Source organism: Drosophila teissieri, chromosome X (assembly GCF_016746235.2).
Source record: "Drosophila teissieri strain GT53w chromosome X, Prin_Dtei_1.1, whole genome shotgun sequence".
Lineage (NCBI taxonomy): Eukaryota > Metazoa > Arthropoda > Insecta > Diptera > Drosophilidae > Drosophila > Drosophila teissieri.
Genome location: NC_053034.1, coordinates 13,100,515 through 13,121,226, shown reverse-complemented (window position 1 = coordinate 13,121,226; position 20,712 = coordinate 13,100,515). Strand labels below are relative to the sequence as shown.

The following is a 20,712-nucleotide window of genomic DNA, read 5'->3' as shown; positions in this document are numbered from 1 at the left end:
CTGGTGTCCTGGTGTCCTGGTGTCCCGGTGTCACCAGCCAACGAACTGAACTGAACAACTGAACAACCAACAAGCCGCTGACAGATGGAGCGTCATAAAAGCGGCACCAACAATGCGCCGCAGAATGTCTGAGGTTAGGAGCAGCGGCAAAGTGGTGTGCCGGAAATGGCTAATGGGAAATGGGAAAGCCGACACAAGACCAACCAAGCAACAAGGAGTGGAAAGCGGTGACGGGGATTTGAATTTGTCACGTGGCCGGCAAACGCACCTGGGCACAAAGGGGCGGACAAGGACACAACATGCAATTATACGCAATCAACATAAATCATTCAAATTGCCACACACACACACACACACACAGAGAGAGAGAGTCAGAAGAGGGAAAAATAAGGGAAAAGAAAGGAAAAGTCGAGGCGCACTTCAAGAGGGGGCGGCTGTCGGCGAGGGCGTGGTGGCCGTTGACGTTGGCTTTTGGCTAATTTGCAATTGAAATGCCCAAATTGTGTGGGCTGGCCGCATTACGCATACGCCGTGTGGTGTCTGCGTGGCAAGGGCTCCTTAAACTTCCGCTCAGCCCATTCATCTTCCCCCGCACCCCCGCACCGCCGCCCTTCAGCTCGACTGACAAATGCCACGGGGGCACGTGAAGCGGTCAGTGGCCAAGGTAAATGGATTCCCTTCTTTTAAGCAACAAATTACGGCATATACTTGCAGATTTTTGTCATTTGACTGGGCATAAATTCTCAATAGCACTAATTTTTCGTTAAAGCTCAGTTCTTATTTTGTTTGCATGATTATACAGATTATTTGAGATTTTTAAAGTATATTTCGAGGTATTTTTTTACATTTCGTATGAGCAAAAACCACACGTTTTTCTCAAGCCATGCGCAAGTAGATGTCGTCCTCTAGTCAAAGAAGCTCAAGCAGTTTGATTTTTTTTATCGAACCGAACATAAATATATATATCTTTCGGATATTTCCACCTGGTTGGTATGCGCTATGCTATCTTTAATAGTTGCCTAATTGCTGCCTACGCAAAAATCGCTTAACGCCAGGAACTAAAAATTTGGTCTCATTTGTAGAGCGGTAAGTCTATCAAGAAGAAACGATGCTAGAATTCCTAGATTTTGCCAACAGTGCCAAAGTTCAAATGCCATCTGCCACGGTCCTGCTTATAATACAAGTACCAGCCAATCGGAGCTCATCAAGAATCCATCGAAACCATCGTCGTCCAGGTGGAGGGAGAGTACACTCCCATCAGCAGTCCCACAAGGAATCGGGTGCTCTTGTGCCTTGTCATCAGTCGAACAGAAGGTCCATTGGCACGCCATAGATCTCGGCCAGCTGCAGTTTGGTGTAGGCAACAACGCCGCTGGGACAGTAGGCCATCGCCTCCTCCAGGGTGATCCACTTGGCGTTCGAGTCGCCCGCACATACCACATGCAGGTGGATGGTGCCCTCGAATACTCCATGGCTGATGATGCCCATCAGGTTGCTGGTGGCGCCACCACTTGCACCACCCCCACCACCACCAGCAATGTTGCCACTGCCACTGCCACTGCCGTTACCGTTTCCGCCTCCGTTTCCGTTTCCGCCAATGATGCTGCCGCTCTGGCTGCCGGCGCTGCTTATGCCACCGCCACCACCACCGCCGCCGGTGCCGCCGCCACCGCTGCCACCGCCCACGCTGCCACCGCTGGCATTGGCGTTCGAAGAGGTGGCCGGATTCAGATTGATGACCATCCTGGAGCGGCAGCGATTAGGAAGGTCTGCGGTACAAATTCAGCCAATTTAGTCAATAACTTAAGTTAGTAAGTGACTCACCTGAATATAAAACTATCAAAAGTGGAAAAGAAATCGGATTGGAACCAGTTGTCAAAGTGGCTCAGTACTCGGGATTCGTTGCAGTTTGCCGCCTTTGGCCTTCGGCCTTCTGGCCCGGATGGTCCGTGGCTGGATTCTGGACACCTTGAACTTTGATCCTACGAATTTTGTACTTATTCGGTGCGATCCAATGAGTCTCTGGTGCAGCTTAAGATATGTGTTCTACACTTCTGGGCGCCCAAGTCGCACGCGATTCTGGTGCAACTTTCTCGATTGGCTAGCTAGATACAATAACAAGTTATGATTTTATTCGCCGTTTGATTATTATTTTTTTTTTTTTCGATTTTCCTCTATATTTTTTTTCTTTGTTTAAACGGTGTGTGTGTATTATGTGTCGGTTGTGTGTGCTGACTACCTAGATGATTTTAATATATCTAATGAGCCCTGACTTTTACATGGCAGTTTGCACAAAGCCAGCTGGCACACTTTCTTTTCAAGATCAAATAAGAGACGATGTATTTTTGGAAAATTGAGAATATAGAAAATTGCCATCTGTAAACGAAACTCTATTGGAAATGTTATGGTAAATCAACAAGAGAGAATATATTTTCTGCCAAAATCCAAAAATAATCATCAAACATTGGAAAAAACTTGGAAAAAAATAAATTTTTTTTTGGTAAACACAGTTTGATTGGAAATTTAATTACGAATTCAACGAGATGTCCCATTCCATATTTGGACCAATACTTTGAATGTTCTGATCAATATACTGATATTTAAATCGAAAAAAAACAGAAAATCAATTTTTGGCCAAAATCTAATAATCATCATAAAAAATTGGAAAACATTTGGAAACAAAATAAATTTTTTTTGGTAAACACAGTTCGATTGGAAATTTAATTACGAATTCAACGAGATATGACATTCCATATTTGGACCAATATTTTGAATGTTTTGATCAAAATGCGGGTGCGTGGTCTGGGCTGCGGGTTGCGGGGTCTGGGCTGCGGGGGCTGTGCGGGGGCTGTGCGGTGTCTGGGCTGTAAAATGTAAAATGCGGGGTGTGGGGTGCGGGGTGCAGGGTCTGGGCTGCGGGGTGCGGGGTTTGGGCTGCGGGGTGCGCGGTCTGGGCTGCGGGGGCTGTGCGGGGTCTGGGCTGCGGGGGCTGGGCTGCGGGGTGCGGGGTCTGGGCTGCGGGGTGCGGGGTGCGGGGTCTGGGCTGCGGGGTCTGGGCTGCGGGGTGCGGGGTCTGGGCTGCGGGGGCTGTGCGGTGTCTGGGCTGTAAAATGTAAAATGTAAAATGCGGGCTGCGGGGTGCGGGGTGCGGGGTGCGGGGTGCGGGGTCTGGGCTGCGGGGTGCGGGGTGCGGGGTCTGGGCTGCGGGGTCTGGGCTGCGGGGTGCGGGGTCTGGGCTGCGGGGGCTGTGCGGGGTCTGGGCTGTAAAATGTAAAATGTAAAATGCGGGCTGCGGGGTGCGGGGTGCGGGGTGCGGGGTGCGGGGTCTGGGCTGCGGGGTGCGGGGTGCGGGGTCTGGGCTGCGGGGTGCGTGGTCTGGGCTGCGGGGTGCGGGGTCTGTAAAATGTAAAATTCGGGGTGTTCGGTCTGTGCTGCGGGGTGCGGGGTCAGGGCTGCGTAGTCTGGGCTGCGGGGTGCGGGGTCTGGGCTGCGGGCTGTGGGCTGCGGGGTGCGGGGTGCATGGTCTGGCCTGCGGGGGCTGTGCGGGGTCTGTAAAATGTAAAATGTAAAATGTAAAATGCGGTGTGTTGGGTGAGGGGTGCGTGGTGCGGGGTCTGTAAAATGTAAAATGTAAAATGCGTGGTGTGTGGTGTGTGGTGCGGGGTGTAAACGTAATAGATTGCAATATTAGTATTGCATAGCTTTAGGATCTGACGGAAAACGTTGATCAGCTGATCGTGATTGTGCGTGGGCACAAAACACCGCACAAAACCCCGCACTCCGCATTTTACATTTTACTTTTTTTACGTTTACAAATAATTCCCAACTCGTTGAATTCGTAATTAAGTTTCCAATCGAACTGTGGCAAGTTCACACATTCGAAGTGAAACGTTAAAGTTTGTGCAGTAAGCAACTAACAAAGGCAGAACAATGAGGCAAGCAAAGTTTTCATGGTTTTCTTGTGCTGTATTCCTCATAAAACACCAATACCATTCACATTTCGATGACATATCCTGGCCGCACTGGTGCTTATGAATGTGCCACATTATGTTTTGCTTCTGCCAGCAGCAAATGAGCTGCACAAATACAAGTTGCACGGCAAAGTTGGTGGCACGACAGCCTCCGCTCTATCCGATTTGCAGCTGCAATTCCTCACCTTCATGTTCACGCTTAGCTCTTATTTACGATTGCAGGTGCGATGCGGGAAAAGTGCAGGAAAGTGCAGGAAAAGTGTGAGAAAAGTGCGGCAAAGTGCGAGTGAGGCGGGCGGTGGGAATGGCGAAGGAAGAGCGAAGGAAAAGCGGAGGAAAAGCGGAGGAAAAGCGGAGGAAAAGCGGAGGAAAAGCGGAGGGAAAGCGCCAGTGCTGAGTTTAAGTCGCGGCAACGGGGGGGGTCCCAAAGCAATTAAATCGCATTCGCCGTGTGGAAAGCAAATAGGATTCCGGGTGGGGCTCTGAATGGGGAGTCCGGACAGAGACAAACAATCAAACGGAAATTAATTGCGGGATGTGTGAAAAGTGAAAGCCAAAAGCTGCGCGGTAAATGATTGTCGGAGCAGCGAGTTTTCCCCCATTTCCCCCCCTTCCCCACCGCGACTTTAACTCTTGAACCCTGATTGATAGCTAACCTCGCACGGGAGCATTGACTCCGGTTCTCCAGAATCGAACTGAAATCCAAATCCAGACAGTTTGCTGGCTCTCGAAATGTAATGCATTTTACCCCGCGAAAACCATTAAAGCAAGTTTGTAATTGCTCTAACAAAATCATTTTGTTTTTCTGGTCAGCATAATGTAGCCTAAAACTAGGTAGGTATATATATTATTTTTCCAGCTCTTTGGAAATTCAATATTCTGGGTCATTCAATATTTTTGGTCATTGCAATTAAGAGTCATTGCGAATTTCGCTTACTCATTGAACTTATGTATGTGAAACACGGCCATTTTGCACATTCGTGTCATGGCGTTGCCCAAAAACCGATATGGGCCAAGGGTCGAAGTTTAATTAATACATCATTACGTGCTGTTTTCGGCCATCCCTTTGTCACCGTGCACATGGCTGAGCTGTATCCACATCCGGATCCGCATCCGGATCCGGCGCACAATGAGCCAACTCATTGGCCCGGCAGTGAGTTATATCTTCATGAAAGATTTGACAGTTGCACCAGCAGTCGCACCCAAGGGGCCACATTGAGTGGATGCAAGGAGTGGGGTGGAGTGGGGTGGAGTGGGGTGGAGTGGGGTGGAGTGGGGTGGAGTGGGGTGGAGTGGGGTGGAGTGGGGTGGAGTGGGTTGGAGTATCGCCTCCATTGCCTCGGTTACACGCCTGGGTTGACTCCAGCATCCGCTGCACTGCTCTGCGCCATCCAAGTGTTACATATTGCCATCCACCACCCATCCACCTGCCACCCACCTGCCACCCAACTTTGCCACATGCCACCTACCGCCTGCCACGCCCACTCGGCGCCCTCTCGCCGCCCACTTGCAGTCGCACTCACTTCATAATGCTGTCAAGGTTGAGCGATGCTGAAATATTGAAGCCTGCCCCTTAAACATTCACGAGTTCGTGGCTTGATGGCTTTTGCCCGCAGCAGGTGATGCCGCAGTGAAAACCGTCAAAATGCCGAGTATTAACTTGTCAACTTGGTTCGATTCATTCTTAGCTGGCAATCTGCTCCAGAGTATTTGCATTCGATTGCCATAGAGAAAGTTATGTAACTTTTCCAAAACGCACTTGTGGGCCATTATACTCGTGAGCTTGCGTTCTATGAGCATGTGTTTACATATCGCTGATTTATTTTACTTGTTGATAGGAGCGCACAGTGCATAGAGTATGTGTTAAATGCGGAATAAGGCAATGTTATCAACTATTGTGGCATATTTTAACATACGTAAGTGGTCTAAAAAACATTTGGATAGAGTAGCAATGAGCAGGTGTTTACACTATTTGGTAGTAGCAATAAATAGAGAGTGCCTAAGGAGTACGAACTGCAAGTGGGGCTGTGTGATTGACTTGTGGATGCCGTTTTGCCAGAGGTCAAAGCACACACAAGTTCAACGACTGACACCAGCGTATGTATGTAGTATGTATGTATGTATGTATGTATATGTATGTGTGTACTTGCCATTTTAGCTTTTGTTCTGACTTACTGCAGCAGCATTGAAAATCCAAAAAACAATTCGAGTCCCGGCCCAGGTTTGCCAACATAAACAATTTATGCACAACAAACTGCACTCTTTTGAATGGCAAAGCAGCAACAATGCAGAACACACGCAAGGAATAGGAAAAAAAAAAGTAAAAAAGAAAGCAGGGGAAGTCCCGGCTTGCAGCCAGCTAACTTTTAGCTTGGCTTGTTAGTTAAGCGTAAACAAGGGGCGGCAAGTGGGTGTGGGCGTGACTCTGGCCGGGTCATTTGAATGCATGTTTGGATGGACGAACGCCGGAGCGCCATCGATGATAAGCGAGAAGTCAACACGGCGGCGGCGAAGGGGGGTGGGGTGTATCGGTTGCAGCAGAGAAAGTGGGTGAAAGTGGGTGGCTGCTTCGGTTGCTGCTGCTGCTGCTGGTCAGTGGGGACTTGGCCATGTGTTTGCGAGTTTGTGGCGGCAGAGGCGCAGAGTCAACGCCAATGGTAAATATTTAGCTCTCGGCTGCACTTGAGATTAACTCGCACACAGATGCGCCGCATCCACACACACACACACACACACATATATACACATAGATATAAGCTGTGTGTGAGAAAGGGACAAAGGCGGAGTGAAGCGCAATACAAACACACTCAAAAGTGAAAATGGAAAAAGTTTCAATGGTTTTATCATGTTTACTTTTATTTGTGTCACTGAGTGGTTGTATAAGCCCCAGCCCAGAACCCCCAGCACCCCCATCCCAGCCCGGTATATAGCCAGGGGTCAGGGGTCAGGGGTCAGGCGGTGGATAAACAAACATAGACGGAGACAACCGAGCATCGAGCAGAGGAAAGGCGTAACGGGGAACGGGGGAACAGGGAAAAGGGGGCAAAAAAGAAGGACTGGAAGGACTCACATAAGAAGCGTATGTTCAACACACTCGAGGGAGATCACTGGCTGCCGTGAAGTGGCCGACAAGTGACAGCACTGGATTTCGATAAGAAGCCGGGACAATGGCAGTGTCCTTGGTCCTTGGACCTTAGTCCTTGGTCCTTGGTCCTTGGTCGCCGGCTCCAGCAGCTGAGCCTCGTTGAGCCACAGCTACGGCTGCAGAAGCAGAAGCAGAAGCAGCTCCAGGCATCGAACTGCGAAATTCCCTGAATCCCACTCGAGTTACGCCTTTAATGCGCCGCTGACCCCTCTGCACCCTGACCCCTCGCAGCGCCCGCATCATCTGACCAAACATCCCGGCATTCCCGGCACCATCAGCCTCAGTCTCAGCCTCACCTAATCAGGTGCTAAGCCCGGCCAGATGTCCCCACAATTCGTTAACCGATTTTACCGATTTCAGCCCAGCCTGGCCATAAACAACCAGACGCTTGTGCGGCTTTCCAAGCCCCCAATCTTCCAATCCCCCAATCCCCCAATCCTCCAATCCCCCAATCCCCAGGTCGAGTGCGAATCGTATACAGCTTAGTTTAGCCTTAAAATGCCTGAAACTGCTGCATTGAAGGTGAATTTACATTATTAGTGGGCACATTTCTCAATTAGCAAAAACATGTCCACGAAATTAAGCGACAATCAAAACTGAAACATTTATTAAATGCTACTTCAATTAATTTGTTAAATATTTAAAGCAGCATAGAAAAGGATAGAAATAGGTCAAGTACACCCACATTTCTTTAACAGAAAGAAAAATTGATGCATATTCTTGCAGTTTAATATTCTAAAATATTTGCCTTTTGGGCAATCGGTGTCAAGTTCTCATGTCGCAACTAAAAAAGGCGCCAATTGGCTTTTGGCCATTCTGATTACTTAATTCAAAAATATTTAATATATTTAAAAAAGAGGAATGAACTTTCGGCCATTCTGATTACTTAATTCGGAAATATTTAATATATTTAAAATAGAGGAATAGAACTTTTGTTTTCAGCTGCATTTTCTGAACCATTTCGCTCGTTTTTCATTCCCTTGGCAATCGACTAATTAATGAATATCCTTGCATAAGGCGGGGCACAAGCCCCCATTGGGGGGGGCAGTGGGCGTGGCAACGCCCCCGATTTGTTGCTCAAGTTGACTTTGGGGCACATTTTGCATTGATTGGCTCTCGAGTGTTTGGTTTCCGTTGTGGGCCCCATTGTTTTGGCCCGGCTTTTGTTTAGACATGCTGAACAGCAGTGCTCTGTGCAGGGGGTTAGAGGTTAAAGGTTGTCAAGTGTGCGATCGGAGATAAAACCCAATGCCTCAGACCCCCCCTCTCCCCTTCCCTTGTTCTGTATTGTTGTCATTGTTTTTATTTTTGTGGCTTTTGTTTGTGCTTTTAGCCAGTAATTAGTTTGGCATAACACCTCCCCAGCCACTTTTCTGGCTGGCCAAGTGTTGGGGCGACTTTTGGATGAAGGTCGCTTTGGCCCCAGGGCGAGTACAAGTATTTGATTTCGGATCAGGAAAAGTTCTCCAGGGAATTACACATCACTGCTGCCTGGCAGTTGCAAGGGGATTTGTTCTCTTAATTAGATAAGATACATGAAGGGTTTCATTCAGATACATTATCATTTTTTCCACTGACCCAATTCAAATTTGAACTCCAACTGCTGAAAATCAATAATAAGAGTGTCCTTCGGTCCTTTCCAACCGCATGCAAAGTAACATAGTTCCCCCAAAGTACAGTGCTTCTTATGATGGCATTTCGGTTTTGTTGCTATGCCGGATCGGCGATGATTGCCCCACTGCCACTGAAAGGGGCATCGATCAGTGCAGAGTGCAGCGTGTGTGCTTCTGCAACTGAAACTGCGAAAGTAATAGTCTTTTGGCCCCATCCAATCCCCAAAAACCCCCTTGAGCTTCGAACTCAAAATCGCCGCATGGGGTCGCATTATTTTGTCCGCCACTATTCCACTTTTAACTGCCGCCCAGTCTTGTCCGCCCTATTTGCTGTTGCTGTTGCCCTTTGTCTCTGTGGCCCACGGAATTTCGTAAGCGGATTTTTATATTTTTGTACCATTTGAACTTTTAATGTGCGTGCTGTGCCCGCTGTCCAGTTCTTCCCTCCCCTCCCCTCCCCTCCACCTCCTCACTCCGCCAACGCCATCCAATTTATACTTTCGCAGCTTTTCCGCTTTCCATCGCGAGTTTTTCCCTTGGCCACTGGGTGCCGTGGCATTAAAGTTTAAATGGCGAAACGTTTCAATCAGCAGGAAAACACACAGCACTTAAGATACGGATGCAGATACAGATGCAGATACAGATGCAGATAGAGATACAGATAAAGATGTACGGATGCTATAAGCAGGTTTACTCAATCCTTTAAGGGATATTTGCAAGGAAATTAAATTGTATTACAATACACGATAAATATTCATACCTGCAAATATTTTAAAATATTATAACTACAAAATTACACTTTATTTGATATTTGCAGGTACCTCTAGTCAATAACTAAATAAATACAGCGCACATTATATACAAATAAATTATTTAATTTAAATTTTGGGACGTTTCAACACATTATGCGCGATTAAGACCGCCATATTCGTAACTTCATTAATAACATGTTTTTCGCTTATAAATATTTAAATTTTCCTGTGGCTTTGCATTGCATTGTTTTATTTATTTCCTTTGTTTGTTAATGAGTCAGTGAACTGTACTTAATACGAGCGAACTGTATGACTTGTTTACTGATTATTATTATTTTTAGGCGGCACATTGTGGTTCCATTTGATGCTGCATTTGGCCGCTCCTTTCTCCCCACCCACATTTGTTAATTCTTTAGGTGCTTTTTCACCTCCATTACGACCTTCTTCTGCTCACCCCACACGCTTTTAATTGCCGCAGCTGCAGTTTTGTTGTTTGGCGCTGGTGGTTTTTTCTATTCCGCCATTTCGCAAATTGAAATGCGCACAAAATTTAAATTGCTGCTGCATGCTTTTAGGCGGCCTGGATGAGGATGAGGAGCAAATGGCGGAGAGGAGGACGATTGCCCATTCCCAGGGCAATGAGAAGAGGAGGAAAGAGAGGGAGAGTAACACTGATGGCAACGGTAAAAGCCAACGTTAACGTCATCGTTAGCGGCATTTTCCAGGCGCTTGAACACGCCAACACACACACACACACAGGCACACACACACACACACAGCTACCAACCGGAAGTGGAAGCGCGAGCGAGAGGCAAGATGGCAGCCTCATTTGCAGCTAGGCAAATATCGCGTATACGTCATGTTGGCGGCACAACAATTACCGTTAGCGGCTTGTACAATTTATGTTGCTTACTTGTCGACGACGCAACGATTCCCAATCAGAGAACTGCAGCAAGCCACCGGCACTCCAAGTGCACCTGTCTCAGCACCCGGGTGTTCGTAGACACTCTATTTGCGGCAATAACAAACACTCTAATGTCTTAACAAAAAACAATCTTATATATCATTTAATAGTAATTATACTTAATTAACACCATTCTATTTCTATTGTTCTAGCTGGCATTCAAAGTGATATTATAAAATTATAAGTAAGTTAGCTGAATGTATTACGTTACATTTAAAGGAAATATTGAATAATACTAAATACTAAAAAATACTAAATACTAAAAAATTAAATAAAAAATACTAAATTACTATTAAATACTAAATAATACTAAATACTAAATAATACTAAATACTTAATACTAAATAATACCAAAATATAGGTGCCCTCCTCTGCGCTTCTCAAAAGTCCTACATAAGCAAACCACTTTTTCGATGTCAATTTTTTAAATACTAATTGTGAGTGAGTGGTGCAGTGATAAGTGATATATGGCAGCAGAGGATATCAACATTGTGATTTCGACCTACTGGAGGATGTGCCTGAGCTGGCTATTTTCCAGGAGCTACAACCAGCTGTCTGGCAGCTCTGACGTGGCAAGGAAAGGAAAGCTTGAGGAAAGGGGTGAGTACCTGGGGGAAAATGGAGAGGGACGCTTAACTCTCTGACTTTTGGCTGCGGCTTCTGTGGCTGCTTGTTTATTTTATCTTTTTAAAAAGAATAAGTATACATTTATAAAGTTAAATATGGGAAGCAAATATTAAAAATTTTAACAAAGCTAATAATATAATATATAAAAAAGAAATGTCTATTTCGTGTTGTTTAAATGTTTGTAAAATTAAGGCAAAAAAGGAGGCTATCTACAGATTTTGGGCATAATCTTTTTCGTTGTTTTTTTTGAGTAATTATGTTACCACAGACACTCGGGTGTTTACGAGACATAAATGAGTGTTCTTGCCACTCTTGCAGTTCCCGGCTTACTGCAACCCCCCTTCCCTCTACCCACCGCCCCTCTTCTCAGCCAATTTAACTTGGCTAATTTGCAAGTATGTTTATATGTACATTCATATACATACATACATATACTTTTGCCGTCTAGACGCAGCACAGCATTGCCACTTAGTGCCACGCCCACGCTACCCACGCCCATGCATTTCAATTGCATCGCTTTACTGCCCACATAAAAAACTATGCTGCAAATTAAAATAAAGCTGTGGCCCGAAGAAACTTTAGAGAAACGCCGAGCGGCGAAAAAGTAGAAAATAAAGCGAGCGAAGAGGATGCAACAAACAACATATATCCTGCGCATCGGTCGACCACCCGAGTTGGTCGCCTTGGCCCGGGCCTCATTAAATTAGCATTGATAATTATTTTAAATTACTTCATTTAGTTGTGAAAAATGTTTGCGCGTTGTTGCCTCTGTTCCCCAAAGCGATTTGTTGTCTGTCCCAACAGCCTCGCATCCCCCTTTTTTGCCACCCAGTCGCTTTGTGCCCCATTTAGTTTTGTCGGATGTGGCAGACAAAAAGCAGGGTATGCGGGTTATGCAGGATAAATGGGATATAAATCCCCGCAATTTAAGTATTACTCTTTTTTAGTAACTCAATTATTCAATCATTACTCATTTATTAGCAATATTATAGTTATACTTCTTAATCATTGAGAAATAATAATAATACTTTATTTTTCTTGAAAACCATCAAACCACTTTAATGGGTATCCCACGGGCGGCGACTTTAAAGTGGCAAGTGCGCGTGTTCGTCGCCTGCTGTTGTTGTTGTCGTTTCTTTATAATCCGCTCATGTAACTGAAATTAATTTGATTGCTGATGTTGTCTCAGCTGCTTCATTAATCAAAAGGGACAAACGGCGCCTGTGTAGTCGTAGTCCTAGCACTTCTGCCGCCTCATGAATAATTAAATATGGAGCAGAGGAGCATAGTTATCCCTGTTTTTTGGGCTCCGCTTGGTGGATGCGAGCTTGGCCCCAAAAACTTATCCATCAAATGACATTTGCGTTGATGCGGGTGCTGCTTACGCTTACGCCACTTGCCTCCATTAACCCCCATGCGCTGGGTAACCCACATCCATGTCCCCATCCATGTGCCCATCCACCACCACCACCACCTAGTTGTCATTTGTTTGGGTTTCGGCCCGCCTGTGTGCATCCACTTGTTACGGTTCAGTTTTTGACATTCGTCAAAAATTGTGTCACAATTTCAGCGAACTTTTCGCCGCCCAACGGGCAACGGGCAACGTCACTCTGTGCAGCATTTTCCGGAATTTTCCTGATGCCGGCGGCGCCACAAGTTTCACCTGTACCGTACCCTACCCCCCCTACCCCCCACACGCCCATGGCAATGGAAATGAAAACGGACAGGCCCCCAACACAAAGGTGGTGGTCAGCAATTTTAGTTGCAACAACTTTTGCTCTACTTTCCAAATGGATCGCAACGCCGTTTTGCGGCCTGCGAACTTCAGCAGGTGTTGCGAAAATCGCTCTAATGACGTTGCCTCTTATTACAAGAGCTTACAAATGTGCAGAATTTTCTATTTAAAACTGATTTGCAGTTACTACTCCATACACCTATTAAACTATATTTATTTCGAACTTCTAAATTTTCAAATGTTTCGCAACATTTTTCAATTCAATCGCCAATGCATTTTAATGCGTATTAGCACTTTATTTATCATCCACATTTCGGTTGCGAACAACATTCTGGAGCTCTTCTCGATTTGATTCAATTTGAGTGCGGTGATTGAATCAGGTCAATTCAAATCAGGATCTGCTGAGCAGGGTGGGAAAATGGGAAAATAGGAAAATAGGGACGAGAGGGCATTCAGCGAGTTTATATTTCTATTGGTGCGCTTCACGCATTCGGCACCTCTGCGAATTGAAAGGGCAAAAAAGGAAAAATGTAACACATTGTTTCTTCAATGCAAAATGCTTTATTCCTTTTTCAAGTGTGTCTGTGTGTGTGTGTGTGCTAACATTTTTTGTGGGCGTTTTTTCGGCAGTGTGTATGGTGTTATCACCGCTGTCACCATTTTTTGTTTGTCTTCGTTTTGCCCTTTTTTTCGGTGTTCTGTTTGTTTGGCTAAACCATTTTTGTTCAGCGGGGATAAAACCTGCATAATATTTTGGTAAAGGTTTCGAGGCTCCAGTTTCGGTGGCACTGTATATTTGCTTTCGTTTTTTTCTTATTTTTTTTTTGTTATTTTTGTTGGTTTTTTTGTTGTTTTGGTTTTGTGCCAGCACCGTGCCTATTTTTCAGATTTTTTCTCCTTTGTGGCGTTGTAATTTCTGACTTGGAAATGAGTTTGGTGCGGTCAGCCGCTTGGAAACGAGGCGATGGGATGAAAACATGGACAAGGAATTCGTTTTATGAATTTGTTAACTACAAAATGAAAATCAAGCCATGAAAATGCCCGAGACAACAACAAAACAATTCCATCTCATTTGCCCCGGATATTTGCCTGCGTGAAGTGTGAAAATCTAAGAGAGAGCCTCTGGACAAGGGGCGGGGGGCGGGGGGTGTTGAGTTTTCCTCGCCAAAATGGCAGATTGGCTAGGACTCAAATGTACCGTAAGCCCAGAGAAGCCGGGAAAAGTTCATTCCGGATTTCGGGGGGCTTCTTCATGAATTTCATGAGTTGTCCAAATGTCCAAATGTCCGCATCTGTGTCCAGAGCATTTGGCACTGATTATGCAACTATCCCGGAGGTAACATCATCCACATAAGTACTCCATTCCACTCACATCCACACACTCTATACTCTACACTCTATACTCGTATACATATATACACGCAATCTGTATAATTGATGCAGCCTTAGGTGAACACGGAGCTAAAGTGTCCTTGGGCACACCTTAGGATTGAGTGAAGTCGGAATAAGCAATTCGAGTGGATGAAATGATACGGAAAGATTCAGGTGCAGGAGAAGGCGATTTCAAATAAAGCAGCTACGCTTATCAGCACTTATCCATATCCATATGCAGCGTGTGCAACTTTAAATTCTAAAACATTCCTTCTAATTTCCACTTTAAGACTTGTGCAATGGAAGATATACAATCAAATCAGATAAGTTAGTTTAGTTAGTTACAGAAAAATCGTAATCAAATTAAAGGAAGTGGTTACTAGTAGTTCTAGCAATAATTGATTCAAACATCAAAGAAATAATCATCCCACCCAGTTTCCCATAACATTTCCATAGCCCAATGGCAACGAAGAAAGGGGGCGTAAGAACATCTCAACGAATATTTCAATGTTTCCTATTAGATGTCATTCTCGATTTATTTGCCAAACACTAAACTTTGTCCAGTACTTTTAATAAAAAGTCAAGTCGCAGAGCCCTCTCCAGTATTTTCTGTTTTGGCCCCAAATGTTTGACAGCATCGAAGCGCCATTAAAGTCAATTCCTGAGTCGTCTGGGTGGATGAAAGTTGGCGGCGATGGGCGGCGGTGGGCGGAGGTGGGTGTTTTTCGCCAGGACTTTTCACCCGCAGTCAGGCAAAGTCACCGAGAGTTGCGAAAAGGATATCTCGATGTGTGGAAGAAGATTGAAAATGGATTTGGAGGAGATGACTGGCACTGGGAATCCCCAAACGATTTCGACACATTTCATTAAATTTTGGCAAAAGCCAAGGGCTTTTCTCCGAATCGAGTTCTTTTCGCCCTTGTTATTTGTTTTTTTTTTTTTATCCTCACCAACTGCTCGGCAGATTATGAATTGGCGATTATGTTAATGAATCATCCAGAATCCAGAATTCGCATTCTTATGTGCATAAGTAATAGAATATACGTGACACTCCCCATCGATTTAGCACAGTCGTTGCTCCCTAATGATTTATATGAGCAGTGAGAAAAAAGACAATTTTTTGACTTGTTTTTAATTAAATTTATTTAGCCAGTTCTCTTTACTCTTCGCCGACTCTTTTAGCCTTGCGCATTTTGCGTATTTTTCGCCAGATTCTCAAAGGGGAAAGCACCAAAGGCGAAACCAAAGCTCTAAGTATGAAAATAAATAAGTTCGTCTACAGTTTTTTCCACTTTTTTTTATCAGCTTGTTTGCTGGGCGGTGTTGGTCAAGAGATAGTCCCCGATTTATATATATACTCGAGGCGGAAAACTCTGAAGGGTGAATGGTAGTTTGCAGGATGGAGCCAAATTGTGGTCGCAGCTCTTTGAACCAAGCTCCGCTTTCATAACGAACAAGGAGCAGAATGAAAATATGCCACGAAAAGTATGCACAAGTTTTTGCCAATCCTCCCTAGAAAAAAAACCCCAGCCAAGCTTAGTGGTATAGGCAAAAAAAATACAAAAAAAATAATAAAAAATAAAATAATAAAAAGTGCATCAAAATAAATCGAGTCCAAGTTTTTTTTCGGCACGGACGAGTGCGAGGGGCAAAAATCTGGATGGCTTCAGTGAAGAGGCAAGCGGGATGTATTATTTTTAGCGCTTTCCCCTGGCTTTTTTGAATTTTCTTGCCGTTTTTTTGGGAAACTTGAGTTGCAAACAAATTGCTTGAAAGTATGCAACAAAAATTTCAATTGTGTGAGAGCTGAGCGGCAAATGAAATTGCCCGAAGCGGTCATGTGTGTGTGTGGGTGTATTCGTGAGTGTGGGTGTGTAGGTGTGTAGGAGTATGTGTATGTACTTAGATTCTTCATGCGTATCTCCTGCCTGTGTGTGTTTGTGTGCCATTTACCTGCTGGCAGTTGGCAGTTCATGCGGTTTTTTAGCGTCACACGGTGGAAAATGGGAGCAAATCTGCCCAGTAGTTGTGCATTTCTTGCTCTCTTTATTGTTGCATTTGTTTCAGCCATAAAGTCATCATGGGGCAACTGATTTTAACAATGAGGAATTTTGCAATCAATTTTATCGCTTTTTTGCCATCGAAAAAACCATCTGAAAATGGTTGTTGAGCAATAAATATATATGAGTTTACAAGTTACACAATGAGGAATGCTGCATGTATCGATGAAATTTAAAAATTCCACTATACATATTAAAATTGTGATGGCAAACAACGATTTTTTTTACCCGTAGCTAACCGAATTAATCCTAGCGAAGTCAACATGTTGGCAAACCAAGCAAATAACATGCAGCATTTGGTCAATTTTCGCACAGTGTAAATAGTTCTCTCCGAATTGGATATTATTTTTGTTGTTGGCCCGTCTCGACCCTAATCGGATCAGCAAGTTAATTTACATGCAATTCAATCAGTGGCGCATTGTCCTGCCCTACTAAGTATGCAACAAAAGTTTCCACCGCCACATGCATGAGTGTGCGTGTGTGTGTGCGTGTGTGTGTGTGCGTGTCATCAGTATTTTTGGCAAATGCCATCAATTCTCGGTGAGTGAGTGAACGAATGACAGCTGGAAGATGGTACATACTATATACCATACCATGCCATACTATACCAGAAACTGAAGTAACTGAAGTGCCGAGGTTGAGGATGGCGATGGCGATGACGATGGAGACTGATGATGGGGCTGAGACAGATGCCTAATCCCCGGCACAGGTAACCCGAAACTTGCTCCTTTGTTTCCCCGTGCCCCTCGGTTGGCTGTCAGTCGAGCTGCCATCAATAATCACGTACAGTGGAGCTCTACCAGCCCCTGCTTTCATAAAGAAATTCTGAAAATGTCCTGCCTACAAGTCCTTAACTGCCTATAAGCGCACATAATTGCTTGCATGCCCTTGGGCAGTTTTATACATTATTTCAAGTGCCTAGTGATTACTTCCACGAATAACAACATAATTGAATGAATGTTCGAATTTAAAGCAATGCCCTAAGAAGTCCACTGTAGATAGGCGAAAGTCGTTGTACTGCATCCGCACTGTGGAATGCAACTGAGATGGGGAAAATACCTCTTTTGGGCCGCGTCCTCGTTTCCTTGCCACGGATTGCGTGCCTCGCCCGAAATCGTTTCGATTATATTGTACATTTCCGACTCTATCTTTTGGCTCATCTCATCTCATCTCATCTCGTCCAACTTTCCACTCAAACATGTTCATTTGGCAGTCATTCATCATTCAGCTGCTTTTGTGCTGCTTTTGGGCAAACAAAAAAAATAAAAGAAAGGGAATATGTATGTATATACGGGAATATATTTACAACTAACCAACAGACGCACGCAGTTCATAAAAAATTAATTAAAATCGAGTCAAGTCAACGTGGTGCAAATATATAAATATAAACAGAAGAGGAATTAAGTGAGTATCGATTATTTATTGCATTCGCAACTGCTCGCTATTAATTACAACAGACACTTGACAATTGCGCACTGGAATTTTTCGCAGTGCGATGATGGCAGAATTGGCGACACTTGAATATATGTATATAAGTTATATATATATAAGTTATAGGTAATGTGAGTATGGAATGATAAAAACGAATAGTTAGGTATAACTGCACATGCAATGAATAGAAATCATTTGAGAGCATTTCGCATTCGACGTAGTGCACCTGTGGCTGTCAAACCCATATCTGCAAATGCTAAATGACACTTTTGGCAATTTTCCAACCGCTTTTATATTTGCGTAATTTCATTTACAAGCACAAAAGCACTTATATACACATAAATTAATTTATATGAAATCCGCATTAAAGCGCAGCCCACTGACACCTTTAAACTTTAATGCGGAGTGGAAAAGCTGAATTCGTCAGTGAAATTGAAGTGGAAATTAATAGTTCTTGGATTTAACAACTAACTTGTAAAAAAGAAGGGGCATCTTTTCCAATTCCAATTCATTTTTGTGTAATTTGTTGTAATATAATTAAGCCTGGCTGATGGGATTAGGCTGTGTAATCCTGGCAGAGAGAAAGTGAATGCTAAAGGACTCAGGAATGCAGAATGCCAGCGAGGGGAACGAAATACCGGCGAAATCTCTCGCCGATCCACGTGTCACAAGCCAACGGCGACAGGACGATGACATGACCACTGACCCACCTGGCCAGCGAAACGTCCATGCCCGCAGCTCCCGATCCCCGAAAGATACGGGCATGGGATTGCATGGGCATGCGATTGGAAATGAGAATGGGAATGGGAAGGGACATGGGTTTCTGAGTTGGGAGTTGGACGTTGGACGTTGGTCGGTTGTGCCTACATTGAAATTGACGGTTTAGCCGGGGCTTTCAAATGGCCCTGCCTACTTTTCGAACCCAAACGAGACACAACGAAACGAGAAACGAATCGAAACGGGAATCGTCGCTCCGGGCAGCGGTTAGATTGCTCTTTTATCGACGCTGCAGCCGCTTTTCGACCAGGTTAATACGAGCTCCGCATGGCTGACCATGTCGTCCTGGACCGAGCAAAAGGGTTCCGGCCACAAGCGACACAGGCAACGCAACACACATATCCAATTTCGAACTGGGGCAGACCCACTTTATACAAACTCCACATAAGCAGGCAATCCAATTGGAAAATGCCACGACCCATAGGAATCCAAACTGCCTACTTACTTGCATATTTATTAGAAATTCATAACACATATATCACATATTGTGTTAAATATTTATGTGAAATTAAAAAGTGTTCAAGTGTCTGATTGAATAACTAACTATTGAATGCGTAGTAGAAACTCCATATTATTTGTCAGTTTTAGACATGCAAATGCTGGCTTTCAATGTAAATCACGGCACAACAGGTAAATGCCATAACAATTAACTGGGTTACTTCCGAAATCTCCTGTACGTGCCTTTTGGCTTGGAAAAGATCTCACTTGTGCGAATATGTATATTTTTTGAGCAAGTCTGCTGTTTTTTCGCTGCGTATTTCCATCCTTTCAGCCGGCTAATCTTGCCGAAAGCAGCAGCACATTCAAATACCTCCGCCCTTATGCGATTATATATTTTCCTACTTCAACCCTGAGACAGTTTTTTCTCTCTTTACCTTTGCCTTCAACATTTAACATTCAGCAGGGGCATGAGCATGAGCACATGAACACCGCCACCTGCCATATGCTACGCTTCTTGTCGGCACTCCTATGGTGTCCTTGAAAGCAACAGCCCACCGGGCATACCCCACACACCCCACATACCCCGCACTCCCCGCGCCAGCCCGCATCCATTACGCACTTTTATATTCACATTCGCGTAATTATGCAATGCCAGAGATAAATAAGGAACAAAAACCTACGGATGTGTGGGCTCCTCTCCCGATGCAGGTAATAACAGTGCAAACATGTAATTACTAAAAATTTTTATATTTGGCCGTGTGCAGCCACCGCAGCTCTGGTGGCAAACTACGAAATCCGTTTTCTATATTTTCCAGCATAATGAGGCTCACAAAGGGCCCAACGGAAGGTGAGCAGGAGCTGTGGATCAGAGGAGCAGCTGGATCAGAGGAGGAGCTGGAGAGGATTGCGGGCGGAGCGTTTTGCTGATGACTCTGTGGGCAAATAATTAGATATGCCGCTGGGCCAACCAGACTGTGAATAGAATGCCAAGCACACACACCGCCAGAACACACCAACACACATTCTACACCTGAAACAGTGGGACAAAGACTCAATTTAAAAAGCGCCATGAAAACGGGAATAGCTTTTATCTCATGTTTGCGTCGTAATTCATTTCAATAAATTTATGTTATATTTTTAATGCATTTATAAGAGATTCCATAACATTTTCGTTCAAGTTAAGTTGTAGGTATTCCACATGGAGTTGATCTAATATTAAGCACATGGAAATTGCAAAAGCAATCCCATGTTAGACGTTCTTTTTCATCTTGATTAAGCGCAAGCTAAAGCCCAACCAGCGGTGATTTTCATTTCCCAACGGCATCGAGCTCAGCACGATTTTTCCGGCGATTTGCCGCGCATTTTCCATGGTATCCGCCATGGTAACATACGTGGAGATGCCGCAAACCGCCTACATTTTAGTGTGCAGCCGATGGCAGCCCCTCTTGCCATGTTCCTGCTCCACCTACTCCTCCTGCTCCAGCTGCTCCTCCTGCTCCTCCAGCTCCTCCTGCTCATCCAGCTGCTCCTCGTCTGCCCATGCGAGTCCTTCGTGGTCGTAGCATCCACATCCTGACCTGCGCTATTCTGGTCTGGCCTGCTCGGCTTTGGTTTGGTCGGCCCGACTTTGAGTCTGAGTTGGAGTTTGGCTCTGGTTAGGGTCTGCACGGACAACAATTTGATCGAAATGCTCAATTTACCAAAAAAAACAGTAAACAAACAGTAACAATTACAAGTTTTGCATTATGTGTATAAAAGTGCATATTAATTCGCAGTATTCTATTATGGAAAAAGCTTACCCCACTGTTTTCAGTGCAGGCTCGGA

The 20,712-nt window shown here is 44.7% G+C and overlaps 1 protein-coding gene across 1 annotated transcript; it reads right to left on the bottom strand.

Moving 5' to 3' along the window:
• Positions 1 to 756: 756 nt before the first annotated feature.
• On the bottom strand, positions 757 to 2,258 carry LOC122624443 (keratin, type I cytoskeletal 10). Its single transcript, XM_043803980.1, has 2 exons — positions 1,825 to 2,258; positions 757 to 1,769 (listed from the first exon to the last, which is right to left on the bottom strand). Exon 2 carries the CDS (start codon positions 1,741 to 1,743, stop codon positions 1,300 to 1,302), a length of 444 nt encoding a protein of 147 aa, XP_043659915.1. The 5' UTR covers positions 1,744 to 1,769; positions 1,825 to 2,258; the 3' UTR covers positions 757 to 1,299.
• Between the last annotated feature and the right edge of the window lie 18,454 nt (positions 2,259 to 20,712).